This window comes from Hypanus sabinus, chromosome 31 (assembly GCF_030144855.1).
Source record: "Hypanus sabinus isolate sHypSab1 chromosome 31, sHypSab1.hap1, whole genome shotgun sequence".
Classification (NCBI taxonomy): Eukaryota; Metazoa; Chordata; class Chondrichthyes; order Myliobatiformes; family Dasyatidae; genus Hypanus; species Hypanus sabinus.
Genome location: NC_082736.1, coordinates 33,049,939 through 33,066,028, shown reverse-complemented (window position 1 = coordinate 33,066,028; position 16,090 = coordinate 33,049,939). Strand labels below are relative to the sequence as shown.

Here is a 16,090-nt window from a genome sequence, read left to right as displayed (position 1 = left end):
ATTAGATAGGGAATCTTCTCCACTTGTGCAAGTGTGGAACGAGCTTGGATAACTGTGTGGATGGGAGGGGCCATGGCTCAGCTGCAGGTCGATGGTTTTTAAAAAATGTCCCTAGTGTATCTGCCTGGACCACCACCTCGACAGCTCGAACAAAATGTCAAACTCTGACGTAACTCCCTCCCATACTTTCCTCCAAACACCCTAAAATGATAAGGCCATTCATTACCCTGCCTTGCTAGGTTCCTCCAGCATTTTGTGCCCGTTTCTCAAGACTTCCAGCACCCTGCAGGGCCCTCTTGTGCTCATCAGGCTCAGCTGGCATCGCGGACGGTTACCTGGGAGAGAAGGAGGCCGGGGAGAAGAGGATCCGCGGGCTGCGGGCGGCCGACGCCTTCTTCGATTGCCGGTTCTCCGGGGTGGTCAGCGACCGTTTCTGTGAAGCAGCCTGCAAAAGGGAACAAGTTTTAGGGAAGCACGGAGCATGAGCGACCCACAAAACTGAGCCCGGAGCCGCAAAGGGAGTCCGAGTTCAAAAGCCCAGCGTCGCTGTCCATCTGAGGAGCGATTCTGCACAAGAATAATGTGCAACTGGCCACCTGCCGGCAGTCAGCGGGTCAGGACTGATGTCTGCCAGTCCGGGAACTTGGAAGTCGGAGGCCTGGAGGCGGTCTGTCTGGGGTTGGAGGTGAGTGAGTGGCAGAGAGGCACGTCGTATTGTTCTGCTGAATATTGTGGGTATGCTACGCTGGCGCCGGAATATGTGGCAACAGTTGCTGGCTGGTTGGTTATTGGTCCAAAACGCACACTTTACCGCATCTTTAGATGTAAAGGTCTTTGGCACACATACAGTAGTTAGGGTACCTGAGGCATTTGTCAACTGGAAGCGGAGAGCGAGTCTGTAAATCTGGCAGGAGAAAAAGATGTTGGGAATGGTGAGGGAGGAGTGCCGCGGGAGGGGTGTGTGGAAGGGGGCAGAGAAGCAGCGCCAGGGGTGGTGGGGGGTCGGGGAAGAGATTGGTGTGGATACAGACACACCCAGCCCTGAGACACCAGGCAAGGCCACTTGATTCCAAACAATTGGTTTATTGATCATGACAGAATATCTCTCTGGTGCTCCTCGCTCCCTCGCCTCTCCCTTCCCCTTTTCCCAATCCTCCCCCTGCCCACTTCCTGCTCTCAGTCCACATTAAAGACCGATATCAGATTTATCATCTCTTACATGTCATGAAATTCGTATTTTTCGCTGCAGCAGTACAGTGCAATACATAAACTTACTACAATAATGTACGTAAGTCTTAGGCTCCCTAGCTATACGAGACTTTTGCACACTACAGCAGATCTGAATCTGAACCAGTGCAAACTATAACAACCACACTTCAGGTTACAACACACACAAGATGCTGGACGCACCAGGCAGCATCTATGGAGGGGAATAAACAGTCGATGTTTCAGGCTGAGACCCTTCACCAGGGTGTCGGCAGTTACTTACAGTTTGACGTTTATATATTTACGAAAGGCGGTCAGAATCTTTATTTTGCCTGGGGCAGAAATGTCAAAAACCAGAGGACACACAAAATGCCTGGCCTGCTGCGTTCCACCAGCAATTTGTGTGTGCTGCTTGGATTTCCAGTATCTGCAAATTTCCTTGTAAAAACCAGAGGATATAGGTTTAAAAGTGAGTGGGGGGAAGTTTAAAGGAGATATGCGGGGCAAGTTTTTTTTTAAAACAAAGAGAGTGGTATCCAGGATATTGTCAAGGAGCGATGCCTCAAAAAGGTTAGTGACCCCCATCACCCAGGATGTGCCCTCTTCTCATTGCTACCATCAGGGAGGAGGTACAGGAGCCTGAAGACACACACTCAGTGATTCAGGAACAGCTTCTTCCCCTCTGCCATCCGATTTCTGAATGGACACTGAACCCATGAACACTGCCTCACTACTTTTTTTTAAATTGCTGTGCTGTTTTTGCACTATTTCTAATTTAACATGCATATGCCCTTCCCTTGGACAACATCGGTGGCGTGGAGAGGGGAGACTTGCAGCTTGGGCAACTGTCAGTCTTCCATAAAGAAGAACCTTGTCCAGGCTTGCGCCCTGGAAATCCATGGTCTATCGAGACTAACGGAGGCCTACACACGTACTTGCTATAATTGAGCTTCTTATAGAAGTATATTTATCATGTATTGCATTGTACTGCTGCCACAAAGTTAAAACATTTCATGACACCCGCTGGTGATATTAAACCTGATTCCGATACTGGTGGGTGCCCGGAATGTGTTACCGGGGTGGTGAAGGCCGTACGACTGAGGTGTTTAAGAGGCTGTTAGACACACGAATGTGCAGGGAAGGGAGGGAAGGGGCTTGTTTTGCTGTTGCTCGCTCTGCTGAACGTTGTGGGTCTGCTACGTTGGCACCGGAGTACGTGGTGACATGTGCGGGCAGCTCCCCCCCACCCCCAGCACGTCCTAGGCCGTTAATGCAAACGAAGAATTGCATTGTACAAATATCGATCTGAATCTGGAATCGTGGGGAGGACACGCGGTCCAGGCGGTTCTCAAGTTGCACCACAGATTTAGCAAAGCACTAGAGGAGGGAATCCATGAGAGAAAGAGGTACATACCCTTCCTGGTGTGGCGTACGAGTCCAGCAGATCCTCTTCCTCCACCTCGGCTTGAACACTGGCCAGTGTTAAGTAAACATGTTGGTCTCAAGGGAACTCACAGTTACTACTGCTACCTACAAATTACCCTCTTACTGTTCCAAACTGGCCACGTTATCTTATGCACCTTCGCTCTGTCCGTTGGTGTTGCCCTCCAGTGTGTGCTCGAAAAAACCATGGCGGATTGTGCGTGTTCGATTGCGGGCCGCCGAGGGCTTGTTCTTGCCGACAATCATCCATGCACCATCAATCTGCAGGACACGTCACTCAGAGACTTGGGCTATATTAGTTCCTTTTTGTCTGACTGCTGTCGTGAATGGGATCTATGCACCTTGTGCTGTGTATGACTGTTGGTACTATGTTTTGTACCTTGGCCCCAGAGGAACGCGGTTTCACATTTGGTTCTATTCATGTACGGTTGAATGGTAATTTAAACTTGAACAAATGGCCAGATTTCCCGTTGGCCACCCATTCCCATTCCAAAATGTCCATCCACGCCTCTTCTGCCACAATGAGGCCGCTCTCACGCTGGAGGAGCAGCACCTCATATTCCATCTGGGTTAGCCTCCAACCTGATGGCATGAACATCAATTTCTCTAGCTTCTGGTTCTTTCTCACCCCTCCCTCATCTGTTTCTCCATAGCCCATTCTGGTTTCCCTCTCAAACCTCCTCACCTCCCTCTGGTTCTCCTCCTCCTCCCCTTTCTTCCATGGTCCTCTCCTATCAGATTCCTCCTTCTCCAGCCTCTTCTACCCATCACATCACAGCTTCTAACTTCATCTCCCTCCCACCCACCTTCACCTGGTCTCACCTATCACCTGCCACCTTGTCCTCCATCCCCCCCCCCCACCCAACTTTCTTATTCGGGCTTCTTCCCCCTTCCTTTCCAGTTCTGATGAAGGGCCTTGGCCCGAAACGTCGATTATTTATTTCCCTCCATAGATGCTGCCTGACCTGCTGAGTTGCTCCGGTATTTTCTGCGCGTTCCTCAAAAGTCCAGCATCGGCAGAATCTCGTTTTATTTAGACCATAAGGTATAGGAGCAGTATGTTCCGCCATTTGGTTCATCGAGTATGTTCCGCCATTTCATCATGGCTGATCCATTTCCCTCTCAGCCTTCTCCCCGTATCCCTAATCAAGAATCTATCAATTTATCCTTCCTTTGGATAAACAAGAGAATAATTTAACTCCCAATGAGAGAGAAGCTCGCCACCCTTTCTTCTGTCAGGTAGCTTCCTTAGATGTACTTTTGAAAGGACCCTGACAGATCTCGTACAGCTATTCAGATGCAGAGGTGAAAATCGTAAGCACGGGAGATGCTGCAGATTGCTGGAAATCCAGAGGAACACACAAAATGTTGGGAGGAGCTCGGCAGGTCGGGCAGCATCTGTGGAGAGGAATAAAGAGCCGAGGTTTCGGGGATTTCAGGGTTTTATATACTTCCCCTTTGATGGGAGCAGAGAGAAGAGGGCACGCCCTGGGCGGTGTTTCCCATTCATCTGCACTGCATACCACATGCAGTTTGAATGAGATTTTATTAATTTATTTGTGGTCTTTGTGCTGTGTGCGTCGTGGGAGCACTGCGGTCCGGAGAAACGTTGATCTGTTCGGTTGCATACGGGCATGGTCAGATGACCAACTTGAGCTTGAGGGGAGCCATAAACGATGGACGCCGCCTTTCGAAGATGTACCCAACCCTGCGGAGGCTACTGCCCATGAAGGACACGGCTCAACTTACAAAAGCTTTGCCCGATCCTGTGCAGTGGGCCCCTCCGCACGACCACACACACACACACACACTGGTACAACCAGTTAGAGTGCTCTCCGTCCGTAGAAATCCATGAGTGTCTTTGCTGGCCTACCAAATCTCCTCGAACTCCCAGTGAAATACTGCTTCATCGTAGTGCCATCGAAATGTTGGACCCAGGCTCGATTTCCAGAGATGTTGACGCCCAGGAGCTTGAAGCTGCTCCCCCTATCCACCGCCGATCTTTCAATGAGGCTTGGCCTGTTCCCTCGACCTCCTCTTCCTGGAGTCACAGCAGGGTGCAGTGAATAGAACTGCTGCCTCGTAACTCCGGCGACGCAAGCTCGACCCTCACCTCCTGCGCCAACCGTGTGCCTCCTGCACGCTCACCCTGTGAACACATGGGATCCCCCTCTGGCGGATTACGTTCTCCTCTGCATCCCGACAACGTGCCGCCGGTTGGAGTTCAAAGTAAATCTTGGGAAGTTCATTCCCCAAAGCACGCACGTGCCACCTCTGCCACGGATGGTGCCGAGCCCGCCTGCGGGAGGAGGAGGGTTGGGCGTGGGCCGGCAACCCCATCCCGTAAAATCCCAGAGATACAGAAACGCCAAGGACCTCATCGCTGGCAGAAGAAATGTCGACTGCACTTTTCTCCCTCCTATCGATACTGCCTGGCCTGCTGAATTCCTCCAGTGCTTGGTGTGTGTTGGTGTGAGTCCTGAGGCTCCTGTACCTCCTTCCCAATGGCAGGAGCGAGAAGAGAGCACGGCCTGGGTGGCTGGGGCTCCTGCTTATTTATTTACTATTATTATTAATTTTTCCTTTCTGTATTTGCATAGCTGGTTGTTTTCTCTTTACACGTTGGTCATTTGTCTGTCTTACGTGCAGCTTTTCACTGATTCCTTAGTGTTTCTTTGTACTCACTGTGAGAGACCACAGGAAAATGAATCTCAGGGCCGACGATGGTGACACGTATGCACTTTGATAATGAATTTAATTTGAAGCTGAGCCGAGTGGTAAAATCTGGGGTTGGTGGGAACATGGGGAGCACAAAATGGGAAGACTGAAAATGGGTGGAAGGGGAGTACAGCCACAGGTCCTGTTTCTACTCTCATAGAAACCTACAGCGCGTTACAGGCCCTTCGGTCCACAATGTTGTGCTGACCCTGTCACCTACTCTAGAAACTATCTAGAATTTCCCTACCGCAGAGCCCTCTATTTTTTCTAAGCTCCGTGTACCTCTCTAAGAGTCTCTTAATGGACCCTATTGTGTCCACCTCCACCACCGTCGCTGGTAGTGCATTCCACGCACTCACCACTCTCTGTGTGGAAAACTTAACTCTGACATCCCCTGAGTCCCTTAAACCTGTGCCCTCTCGTGCTAGTCATTTCAGCCTGGGAAACAGCCACTGGCTATCCACACGATCAAGGCCTCTCTTCATCTTATACACCTCTGTCAGGTCACCTCTCATCCTCCGTCGCTCCAAGGAGAAAAGGCCGAGTTCACTCAACCTGTTCTCATAAGGCATGCTCCCCAATCCAGGCAACTTCCTTATAAATCTCCTCTGCACCCTTTCTATTCTTTATAACATTACCTCTCGCCTGAAAATGAGGAGGAGGAAGTTTTACCATAGAACATTACAGCACAGAAACAGGCCTTTTGGCCCTTCTTGGCTGTGCCGCACCGTTTTTCTGCCTAGTCCCACTGACTTGCACCTGGGCCATATCCCTCCAAACCCCTCTCATCCATGTACCTGTCCAAGTTTTTCTTAAATGTCAAAAGTGAGCCTGCATTCACCACTTCAGCTGGCAGCTCATTCCACACTCCCACCACTCTCTGCGTGAAGAAGCCCCCCCTAATGCTCCCTTTAAACTTTTCCCCCTTCACTCTTAACCCATATCCTTTGTTTTTTTTTCTCCCCTAGCTTCAGTGGAAAAAGCCTGCTTGCATTCACTCGATCTATACCCGTCATAATTTTATACACCTTTATCAAATCACCCCTCATTCTCCTACACTCCAGGGAATAAAGTCCTAACCTATTCAACCTTTCTCTGTAACTCAGTTTCTCAAATCCTGGCAACAGCCTTGTAAACTTTCTCTGCACTCTTTCAACCTTATTAATATCCTTCCTGTAATTCAATGACCAAAACTGCACACAATACTCCAAATTCGGTCTCACCAATGTCTGATACAACTTCACCATAACATTCCAACTCTTATACTCAATACTTTGATTTATAAAAGGCCAATGTACCAAAAGCTCTCTTTACAACCCTATCTACTTGTGACACCACTTTTAGGGAATTATGTACCTGTACTCCCAGATCCCTCTGTTCTACTGCACTCCTCAGTGTCCTACCATTTACCTTGTATGTTTTACCTCGGTTTGACCTTCCAAAGTGCAATACTTCACACTTGTCCACATTAAACTCCATCTGCCATTTTTCAGCCCATTCCTCCAACTGGTCCAAATCCCTCTGCAAGCTTTGAAAACCTTCCTCACTGCCCACTACACCTCCAATCTTTGTATCATCAGCAAATTTGTTGATCCAATTTGCCACATTATCATCCAGATCATTGATATAGATGACAAATAACAATGGACCCAGCACTGATCCCTGTGGCACACCACTGGTCACAGGCCTCCACTCAGAGTAGCAATCCTCCACTCTGACTCCTCCCGCCGAGCCAATGTCTAATCACGACTTATATTTGGTTTAAAAGGATACAGATCTTCAAGTGAGTTCAGGTCCTGTATTGGTGCTCGGAAGTTTCGTTTTCCTGTTGCTGGACCCATCTTATGGACTTTTTTGACAAGCACCTGCCAAAGACAAGAACACTTTCTGAAGATGGGCAACACCAGAGGAGAGAAGAACCGATTTTTAAAGTTTAAGATTCACCTTATTTGTCTCAAGTATATCAATAAGCGTCGCCTGCGCCAACAACCAACCCAGTCCATAGGTGTGTTTCCGACGCCCACAACTCGCTAATCGTATCCCATACGTGATCGGAAACCGGATCGCGCTGAGGAAACCCACGCGGTCACGGGGAGACTGCGCAGACCCCTAACAGACAGTGGCGGCGATCGAAACCCAGGTCGCTGGCGTTGTAACAGTGTCACTCTAACCGCTACGGTGTCGTTGCCGCCACCGAGGATCGAGCCTGTTCCGCTGAGTACTTGCTCCAGCGATTCGTGTGGACTCAATACCGTGAGCACTCGCACAGCCCCAAGGACATGTAAGGTTCAACCAAATTACCTCGCTCTCAAAGACGTCCAGGTTGTCATCTGTCAGGGGAACCCCCAACCGCGTGCTGCTGAACGCAATCCATTCGTTCACAATCTCCTCTTCCTTCAAGCGGTACCTGCTGCAGAAGTTCGCCACTGCACGATCACAGAAAAGGGAGAGAAAAACAATCAGGAATGAGAAAATGTGCGCCAATCATTCTGCGCTTCTGCCGATGTACATGGAGGGAATTCTGACTGGCTGCATCACTGCCTGATATCGGGGAGGGGCTTCTGAACAGAATCGAAATAAGCTGCAGAGAGTTGTAAACTCAGTCCGCTCCATCACGGGCACTGGCCTCTGTGGTATCCAGGACATCTTCACGGAGCGGTGCCTCAGAAAGACGGCATTAAGGTCGCCCCTCACCCAGGTCGTGACTTGTTCTCATTGCTATCGTCAGGGAGGAGGTACAGGAGCCCGAAGACACACACTCAACGATTCAGGGAGAGCTTCTTCCCCTCTGCCATCAGGGAGGAGGTACAGGAGCCTGAAGACACACACTAAACGATTCAGGAACAGCTTCTTCCCCTCTGCCATCAGGGAGGAGGTACAGGAGCCTGAAGACACACACTCAACGATTCAGGAACAGCTTCTTCCCCTCTGCCATCAGGGAGGAGGTACAGGAGCCTGAAGACACACACTCAACGATTCAGGAACAGCTTCTTCCCCTCTGCCATCAGGGAGGGGGTACAGGAGCCTGAAGACACACACTCAACGATTCAGGAACAGCTTCTTCCCCTCTGCCATCAGGGAGGGGGTACAGGAGCCTGAAGACACACACTCAGCGATTCAGGAACAGCTTCTTCCCCTCTGCCGTCCGATTTCTGAATGGACATTGAACCCATGAACACCACCTCACTGCCTTTTATTTCTATTTTTTGCATGGCTTACTTAACTATTAAAAAGGTCAAAAATACATATAAAATATATACATATTATACACACACACAAATATATCATAAAATATATACAAGTAAAATTACAGTAATTCAGATTTTTTCTATCGTTACGTATTGCAATATACTGCTGCTGCGAAGACAACAAATTTCATGACAGCTGCCGGTGATAATAAACCTGATTCTGTAACATCAACGTCACTACAACTCGTTTCACCAGAATTCTTTAGTGTGACCGCTGACTCTTGGATCAGGTGACGCTGCTCCAGAGGCTCTCACAGTCAAGGAAGAGGCAAAAAGTTTATGGCCAGGGCCTATTATTAAGTGTCACGAGAAGAAAGTCCGAACTAAGGAGGGACAAAACAGAAGTCGGAGTCTGTGATCTCCAGCGGCACTCAAACGGCGGTTTTACACGGCGGAGGGTTCCCGCTCTCAGGGCTCGCCGAGCGGCCTGGCGCCTTCGGTATCACCAGGGAGACGCGCACCCTCGGCTCCTCGCCAGTGCCGCTGACTGAGGATCGGAACGCCGAGACAGCAGAGTACGCTGCTGTCAGAATAAGCGAAGCTGCAGATTGTAACATCGCTGAGGCAGGGGCAATATCTTTCCCTCCCTCATGATGGAGGGAGAGAGCCTGTGGCAGGTCAAACTGCTGGGTGGGGGGGGGGGGGGAATGTATCAGTGGGTTTGATGAACTCTGGATCATAGTCTCTTTGGGGCCTGCTATCCCTTGCATGGCGGGTAGTGGTGGTGGTGGGGTGGTGGGGGGGGGGGGGGTTGATGCTTTTTGCTGAGGTGGCGGGGGGGGGAGTGTTTTATATTTTGCTGCTGCTTGTGTGTGGGAGGGGGAGGGGGGCTTTAGGGTTCTAAGGTTTTCCCATCATCCTTCCTTTGGGGCTTTTCTTCAGTTTCACGCATGCCTGTGGAGAGTAAGATTTTCGGGTTGTATCCTGAACAATTCTGATGTCAAATGGAACCATTGAAAAAGTTGTGACCATCTCACACTCAGACCAGAAATAACATCCCAGTGATAACAGCTGACTTATAAAACAGCCAGTGAATCTTCTAGAAAACACAGACTCAGTGATAACACTGGACAACAAAGATTTTGCTTCCTGAATACTTTCTAACTATTCTCCCCTAGCTGCCCTCTCACTCGCTCCTCTCTAACGCCCCTCCCCTCTCTATCCCTCCTTAAACCTCTCTCTCTTCCGAACCCACTCTCTCCCTGACCTCTTTCACGCTATCTGTCCCACTATTCCCTCTCCTGTGTGTACCTTATGGACTTTGGGCTGCTGATCATGAAAATCACCATGAAACTTCCAGATCACGCACCATTTTTAAAAAAAAATCCCCTAATTTTGTTATTTCAATTCATGGCTCAAGTCAGAGTAACTGATGCCAAGATTAAGGGAGGCATTTTTGTTGGTTCACAAGTCAAACAGGTCATTAATAACAGGCAATTCGAAGAGCTCCTAGTGGGACCGGAGAAAATTGCATGGGAGGCATTCAAAGATGTTATAACAATCACAGCACGGGAACAGGCCATCTTGGCCCTTCTAGTCCGTGCCGAACGCTTACTCTCACCTAATCCCACTGACCTGCACTCAGCCCATAACCCTCCATTCCTTTCCTGTCCATATACCTATCCAATTTTACCTTAAACAACAATACTGAACCTGCCTCTACCACTTCCTGGAAGCTCGTTCCACGCAGCTACCACTCTCTGAGTAAAGAAGTTCCCCCTCGTGTTACCCCTAAACTTTTGCCCCCTAACTCTCAACTCATGTCCTCCTGCTTGAATCCCAATGGAAAAGGCCTATCCACGTCAATTCTATCTATCCCCCTCATAATTTTAAATACCTCTGTCAAGACCCCCATCAACTTTCTACGCTCCAAAGAATAAAAACCTAACTTGTTCAACCTTTCTCTGTAACTTAGGTGCTGAAACCCAGGTAACATTCTAGTAAATCTCCTCTGTACTCTCTCTATTTTGTTGACATCTTTCCTATAATTCAGTGACCAGAACTGTACACAATACTCCAAATTTGGCCTCACCAGTGTCTTGTACAATTTTAACATTACATCCCAACTCCTATACTCAATGCTCTGATTTATAAAGGCCAGCATACCAAAAGCTTTCTTCGCCATCCATTCCACATGAGATTCTGCCTTCAGGGAACTAGGCACCATTTTTTTGAAAATTTTTTTTCTTGGCAGCTACCAGAGCTCCAAACTACATGCTTCAAGCACAGAAAACCATGAAGTCAACAAGTCACTAAAGATTCAGTCCCGATGAAGGGTCTCCGGCCAAAATGTTGACTGCTTATTCTTTTCCATAGATGCTGCCTGGCCTTCCAAGCTCCTGGAGCATTTACAGCGAGTTGCTTGGATTTCCAGCGTCTGCAGATTTCCTCTGGTTTGTGATTAAAGATTCATTTCCTGCCTTCCCATTTAGACTTCTTCCCCGCACATCTCGGCGTCGTCGGTGACGAGCACGGTGAAAGGTTTCACCGGGACATTGCGGTCATGGAGAAGCAGTAACAGGGCAACTGGAATCCATCAATGCTGGCTGATTAGTGTCGGACACTTGAGCGGGAACCCTCAGACGAATGAAAATCATCGACAAAACATTTTCAGCTTAGCTGAAAGTGTCAGCACGATCGTGCAATTAAAAGCTTAATAATTCAATTCAGCAACACACACACAAAGTGCTGGTGGAACGCAGCACGTCAGGCAGCATTTTGCGTGTGTTGCTTGAATTTCCAGCATCTGCAGATTTCCTCATGTTTGCGTTTTTTTAATTCAATGCAAGTTAATTTCTTATTTCTCCAAATTCCTACATGGCACAAATAGCTTGAAATTACGTCTGTGCTCAGCTACAAACGGTCTATCATAAAGAAAAGTTATTTCTGAGCAAGTAACACTTCCGAAAAAGTTTGTCGTCCAGTGTTAACCTTCATTCCTGTCCTGATGCAGGTAGCCTCCCACCTGACAGCAATAACATCGGTTCAATTCAACATCAAACCCACCGCAAAGGGCAGGACTTCCCGGTGGTCACCCATTTAAATTCCACGTCCCATTCCGGCTCGTCGGTCCAAAAATTACTTCTGGTAATTTCTCCTCTCCTCCCCTTCTCTCTTTTTACATCCCCTATTCCAGCTCCCCTCTCACCACTGCTCTCCTCACCTGTCCATCACCACCCTCTCGGGGTCCTTCTCCTCCATCTCTTACCTCCGTGGTCCAGCCACAAAATAAAAAACAATTCTCGATGTATGCGAGTGATGATGAACCCGATTCTGATCTGGGTCTCTGTTGTGCTTCCTGCTCCCTCTCCCCTTTTCCCAACCACGATTCCCGTCTCCCTGCCCTCTTCCCACTCTCTGTCCACAGCAGAGACCCGTATCAGAATCAGGTTTATCATCACTCAGATGTCAAGAGATTTGTTTCTTTTTGTGACAGCAGTACAGTGAGATACATAGAGTTGTTACAGTACTTTGCAAAAGCCTTAGGCACCCTACATAGATAAATAGATTGAGAAGATAAACAGACATCATACACACAGTTATGACAGTCAATTTTCTGAAATTATACCTTCTCTCTGCTTTACTGCAGCCAGTTCAATCAAAGACCCCTACCATCCCAGGACATTCTCTTCTCTCCCATCGGGCAGGAAGGTGGGGGATACTGCACCGAATCAAAACAAACTGCAGAGAGTTGTAAACTCAGTCATCTCCATCATGAGCACCAAACTCTGGAGTATCCAGGGCATCTTCAGGGAATGATGTCTCAGGACATGCCCTCTTCTCATTGCTATCACTAGGGAGGAGGTACAGGAGCCTGCATGAGCCTGTGGTGAATCAACGGTTCAGGAACAGCTTCTTCCCCTCTGCCATCTGATTTCTGAATGGACGTTGAACCCATGAACACTACCTCACCACTTAATTAACCATTTAATATATTTTCTTTCTGTAGTAGGTTTTTCTCTACTACAATGAATTGCTTGCCACTGCTATCACAAAAAAAACAAATTTCTCGACTCATGGCAGTGATGTTAATCCCGATTCTGATTCCTGTCAGAGTCACCTTATGTACAGGCACTCCTTTGCCATGTCTCACTCTACGGACATACAATCAATTTACGTATTCAAGTTATCGTATGTATTTATATTATTGTGATGTTTATCGTGCTATTGTGTTTTGTTTTTGCACTGGATCGGATCCGGAGTAACAATTATTTCATTCTCCTCTACACTCATCTACTGGAAATGACATTAACAATACTGAACCTTGAATACTTCATTAGGAGCTTGAGGGGATCTGGTACGTTGGCAAAGATGTTTACACGTTTCTATAAATACACAAGTTCAAACTGATAGTCATCTGACTGACTGGACACCTATATAACCAAACAAAACAATGGTCACAGTGCACCCACAAAGCATACTTCATAAACAAAAATATTTCCACAAATAAGTGAATAAAATATTACTCTAAGTGCATAGTCCAGAGCTCACTGCCCTGGTGACGGGACCTCGGTGGAGGCAGGGTATTCGTTAGTCTCAAAGCCTGAGGGAACAAGCTGTTACCCTGCCTGACAGTCCCAGTCCTGGTGCTCCTGTACCTCCTGCCCAATGGCAGCATGGAGAAGAGAGCACGTCCTGGGCGGTGGGGGTCCCTGACAATGGATGCTGCTTTCCTGCAGCTCTGTTTCATGTAGATGTGCTCAGTGGTGGGGAGGGCTTCACCCGTTATGCACTGGACTAAATCTACTACTTCTTGTAAGATTTTTCATTCAAGGGCATTGCTGTTTCAACATAATGTTTTGAGGAGCAACTTCTTTCCCCTTCACTATCAGATTTCTGAAACGTCCATTAGCCCATGAATACTAATTTTAATTGCATGGTTTATTTACACATTTTTGTAATTAATAATTTTTTGTCTTTGCACTGTACTGCTGCCACGAAAGAACTAATTTCATGTCAGTAAAGTCACTGATAATAAAGTAGACTCTCTTTCTTTGAAAGCAGACGTTATTTTCCTGACAACCCAGAAAAAGCTGGAAGGTATCATCTACAGTAAGTACCCCTTTGCTGCCCGACCCGCTGAGTTCCTCCAGCAGTCTGTCTGTTGCTCGGGATTCCGGCATCGGCAGTCTCTCTCTCCCTTGGTCATCTTCCTACCGGTCTAATGATTGTGTTGATATTATTTTATGTGCTGTGTGTGATACATGTACCGTTTTGCACCTCGGTCCCCGAGAAATTACTTTATTGCGGCATCCAGCATCGTGAAAAGTTGCAATAGACCGCCCCAAGTCTTGTATTCTGTAGGCTGTACCCTGGCCAATGAATGCAAGCAAGCCTTCTTCACCACTCTGCTTTCCATTTTCCAGGGATCAATGGAGGGAGACTCCTGGGTCGCTTTCCTTATTCTCCTCCCATTTCTTCAATATGATCTACCCCTACTGAATTTCACAAACTGATCTGAAGAGAACCACGGCCTGTCCAGTCTCTGCTATCATTTCTCATCACGTCCGTACTCAGACTCACGTTTCTCCAGCAAGCTGTCATCTTCAGTGGTCACATCGAAAGTTTCCAGCTCCTCAGCTATTTTATTCGTTTCTATCGGCATCTCCGCGGCTTTGTTTATCTCAGCTCCGAGTAAAGCTCATTTGCTTTCAATCAGCTCCAAACGTGATCCCGCAGAAAGCACTCTGATTCTCCCGCGCGTACGGTTCCTCCTCCCCCTTTACTATTGGTCCTCCAGCCAATCCGTCTGCGGCGCTGAGGTCCTCCAGCCAATCCTTCTGCAGCACAGTGGTACTCTAGCCAATTAGTCAGCAGCACTAGGGGCTCCACCCAATCAGTCCGCAGCACGCCCGGTCTTCCAGCCAATCCTTCTGCAGCACTTCGGTCCTCTAGCCAATCAGTCTGCAGGCAATTTCAACGAATTGGTGTGCAACACCTACGCTCTAACGCAGCACACACAAAATGCTGGGGGATCTCAGCAGGCCCAACAGCATCCATGGATGTTTCGGGCCGAACCCCTTCCTCAGGACTGTAAAACCTATTAGGCCAATTAGCGTGCAGATCACGTGCAAGATAGCCAATCGACGTGGAAGGCGGGATAAAATCCCCCAACCACCCAATCACGCGGAAGCGAGGCAGCAACCCCGAACCACTCACCGGCTTACAAAGATACTCGCGTTTTCATTGGACAGTTGATAGATGGAAACCTCCGAGATGGGCGCCACTAGAGGATGGGAGGACTTCCAACAACATCCATTCTTCAATAACTCTTTCCCAGGTCCAAGACGTTCCTGAACAACCTTGACAGTCATGACAGTCAATTTTCTGAAATTGTACCTTAAATGAACTACTAACTTTCAATATTTTATAACAGATGCCACGTTAATTGGGGAAAAGGTGTCTTTGGGTTGGGTAGCTTTCTGTGACAGGGATAGGCTGAATGTAAATTTTTTTGCAACAATTCAATGGAGAAATTTATATGGCTTTGAATTAAAATAAAACATAAAATGACAAATCGTTCCAGCAGCATCAAAGTTATACTAAACAGTAAGAGACCCTTTGGCCTAGCTCGCCTATGTTGATTATCCCATTTGCCTCAATTGGTCCTCCTCGAGGCCAAGAAGCTTGGAGACCATGATCGACTCCACTTCTCACCAACTGAAACGCTGGGGAAGATTGAAAACATCGAGGTGAGCGAGTGTTCAACCCGCCTCTTGTTCGCTGTTGTTGGAGGAAGGTATCTGTGAGTGGCGGTCTCTCTCTCTCTCCCCCCCCCCCCCCCACCTTGCTCAAATCTGCTCCTGAAGGAAGGTCTCTGCATTCGAATGATTCCCCCCCTCTCCTCGATGCTCTCAGAGGATGATGTCGGAGCAAGGTTTAATTGATGCTTGTGGACAGACTGTAGTTCACATCATGATGTGTTTCCTGGTTTACGGTCACTCCTTTTTCCTTTTGTATTATTTTGGCTGACTTTGAATTGAGGCGGCCTGCTGGGTCTCAACACCTCCCTTTGCCGTTGGATACTGGACATCCTGACAGTGAGGCCACAGTCAGTCCGTGCGGGCAGTGACATGTCCCATTACGCTCAGCACTGGCGCTCCCCAAGGCTTTGTGCTCAGCCCGCTGTTGTTTGCACTGCTGACGCATGACTATGTCGCAGGGTCCGACTCAAACGTCAAGTCTGTGGATGATACATGTAGCGGTTGGCCACTAACGATGATGAGATGGAGTGTAGAGGGGAAGTGGAGTGGTGTGAGATGACCAACCTAAGCCTGAATGTGGAGAAGACAAAGGAAATCATTGAGGACTTCAGGAAGGTGCAGACAAACCATTCCCCTCTGTGAATACCTGGCTCTCTCTTAATAGAGAGAGTTACGTGCACCATGTTCCTGGGAGTTCACATCGCTTCGCCCAGTCACCTCCCTGAATGAGAAGGCACAGCAGTACCTCCACATCCTACGAAGACTGAGGCA

The 16,090-nt window shown here is 48.2% G+C and overlaps 1 protein-coding gene across 1 annotated transcript in view; it reads right to left on the bottom strand.

The window, feature by feature from the left end:
• Positions 1-14,565, bottom strand: part of pola2 (polymerase (DNA directed), alpha 2) — a 77,576-nt gene extending 63,011 nt beyond the window's left edge. The window contains exons 1-5 of the mRNA XM_059955361.1: positions 14,139-14,565; positions 7,669-7,793; positions 7,141-7,232; positions 2,621-2,678; positions 336-445 (exon numbers count right to left, since the gene is read on the bottom strand). Coding sequence (XP_059811344.1) covers positions 336-445; positions 2,621-2,678; positions 7,141-7,232; positions 7,669-7,793; positions 14,139-14,220 — 467 coding nt within the window. The 5' untranslated portion in view covers positions 14,221-14,565. The remainder of the gene's footprint in view (positions 1-335; positions 446-2,620; positions 2,679-7,140; positions 7,233-7,668; positions 7,794-14,138) is intronic.
• Between the last annotated feature and the right edge of the window lie 1,525 nt (positions 14,566-16,090).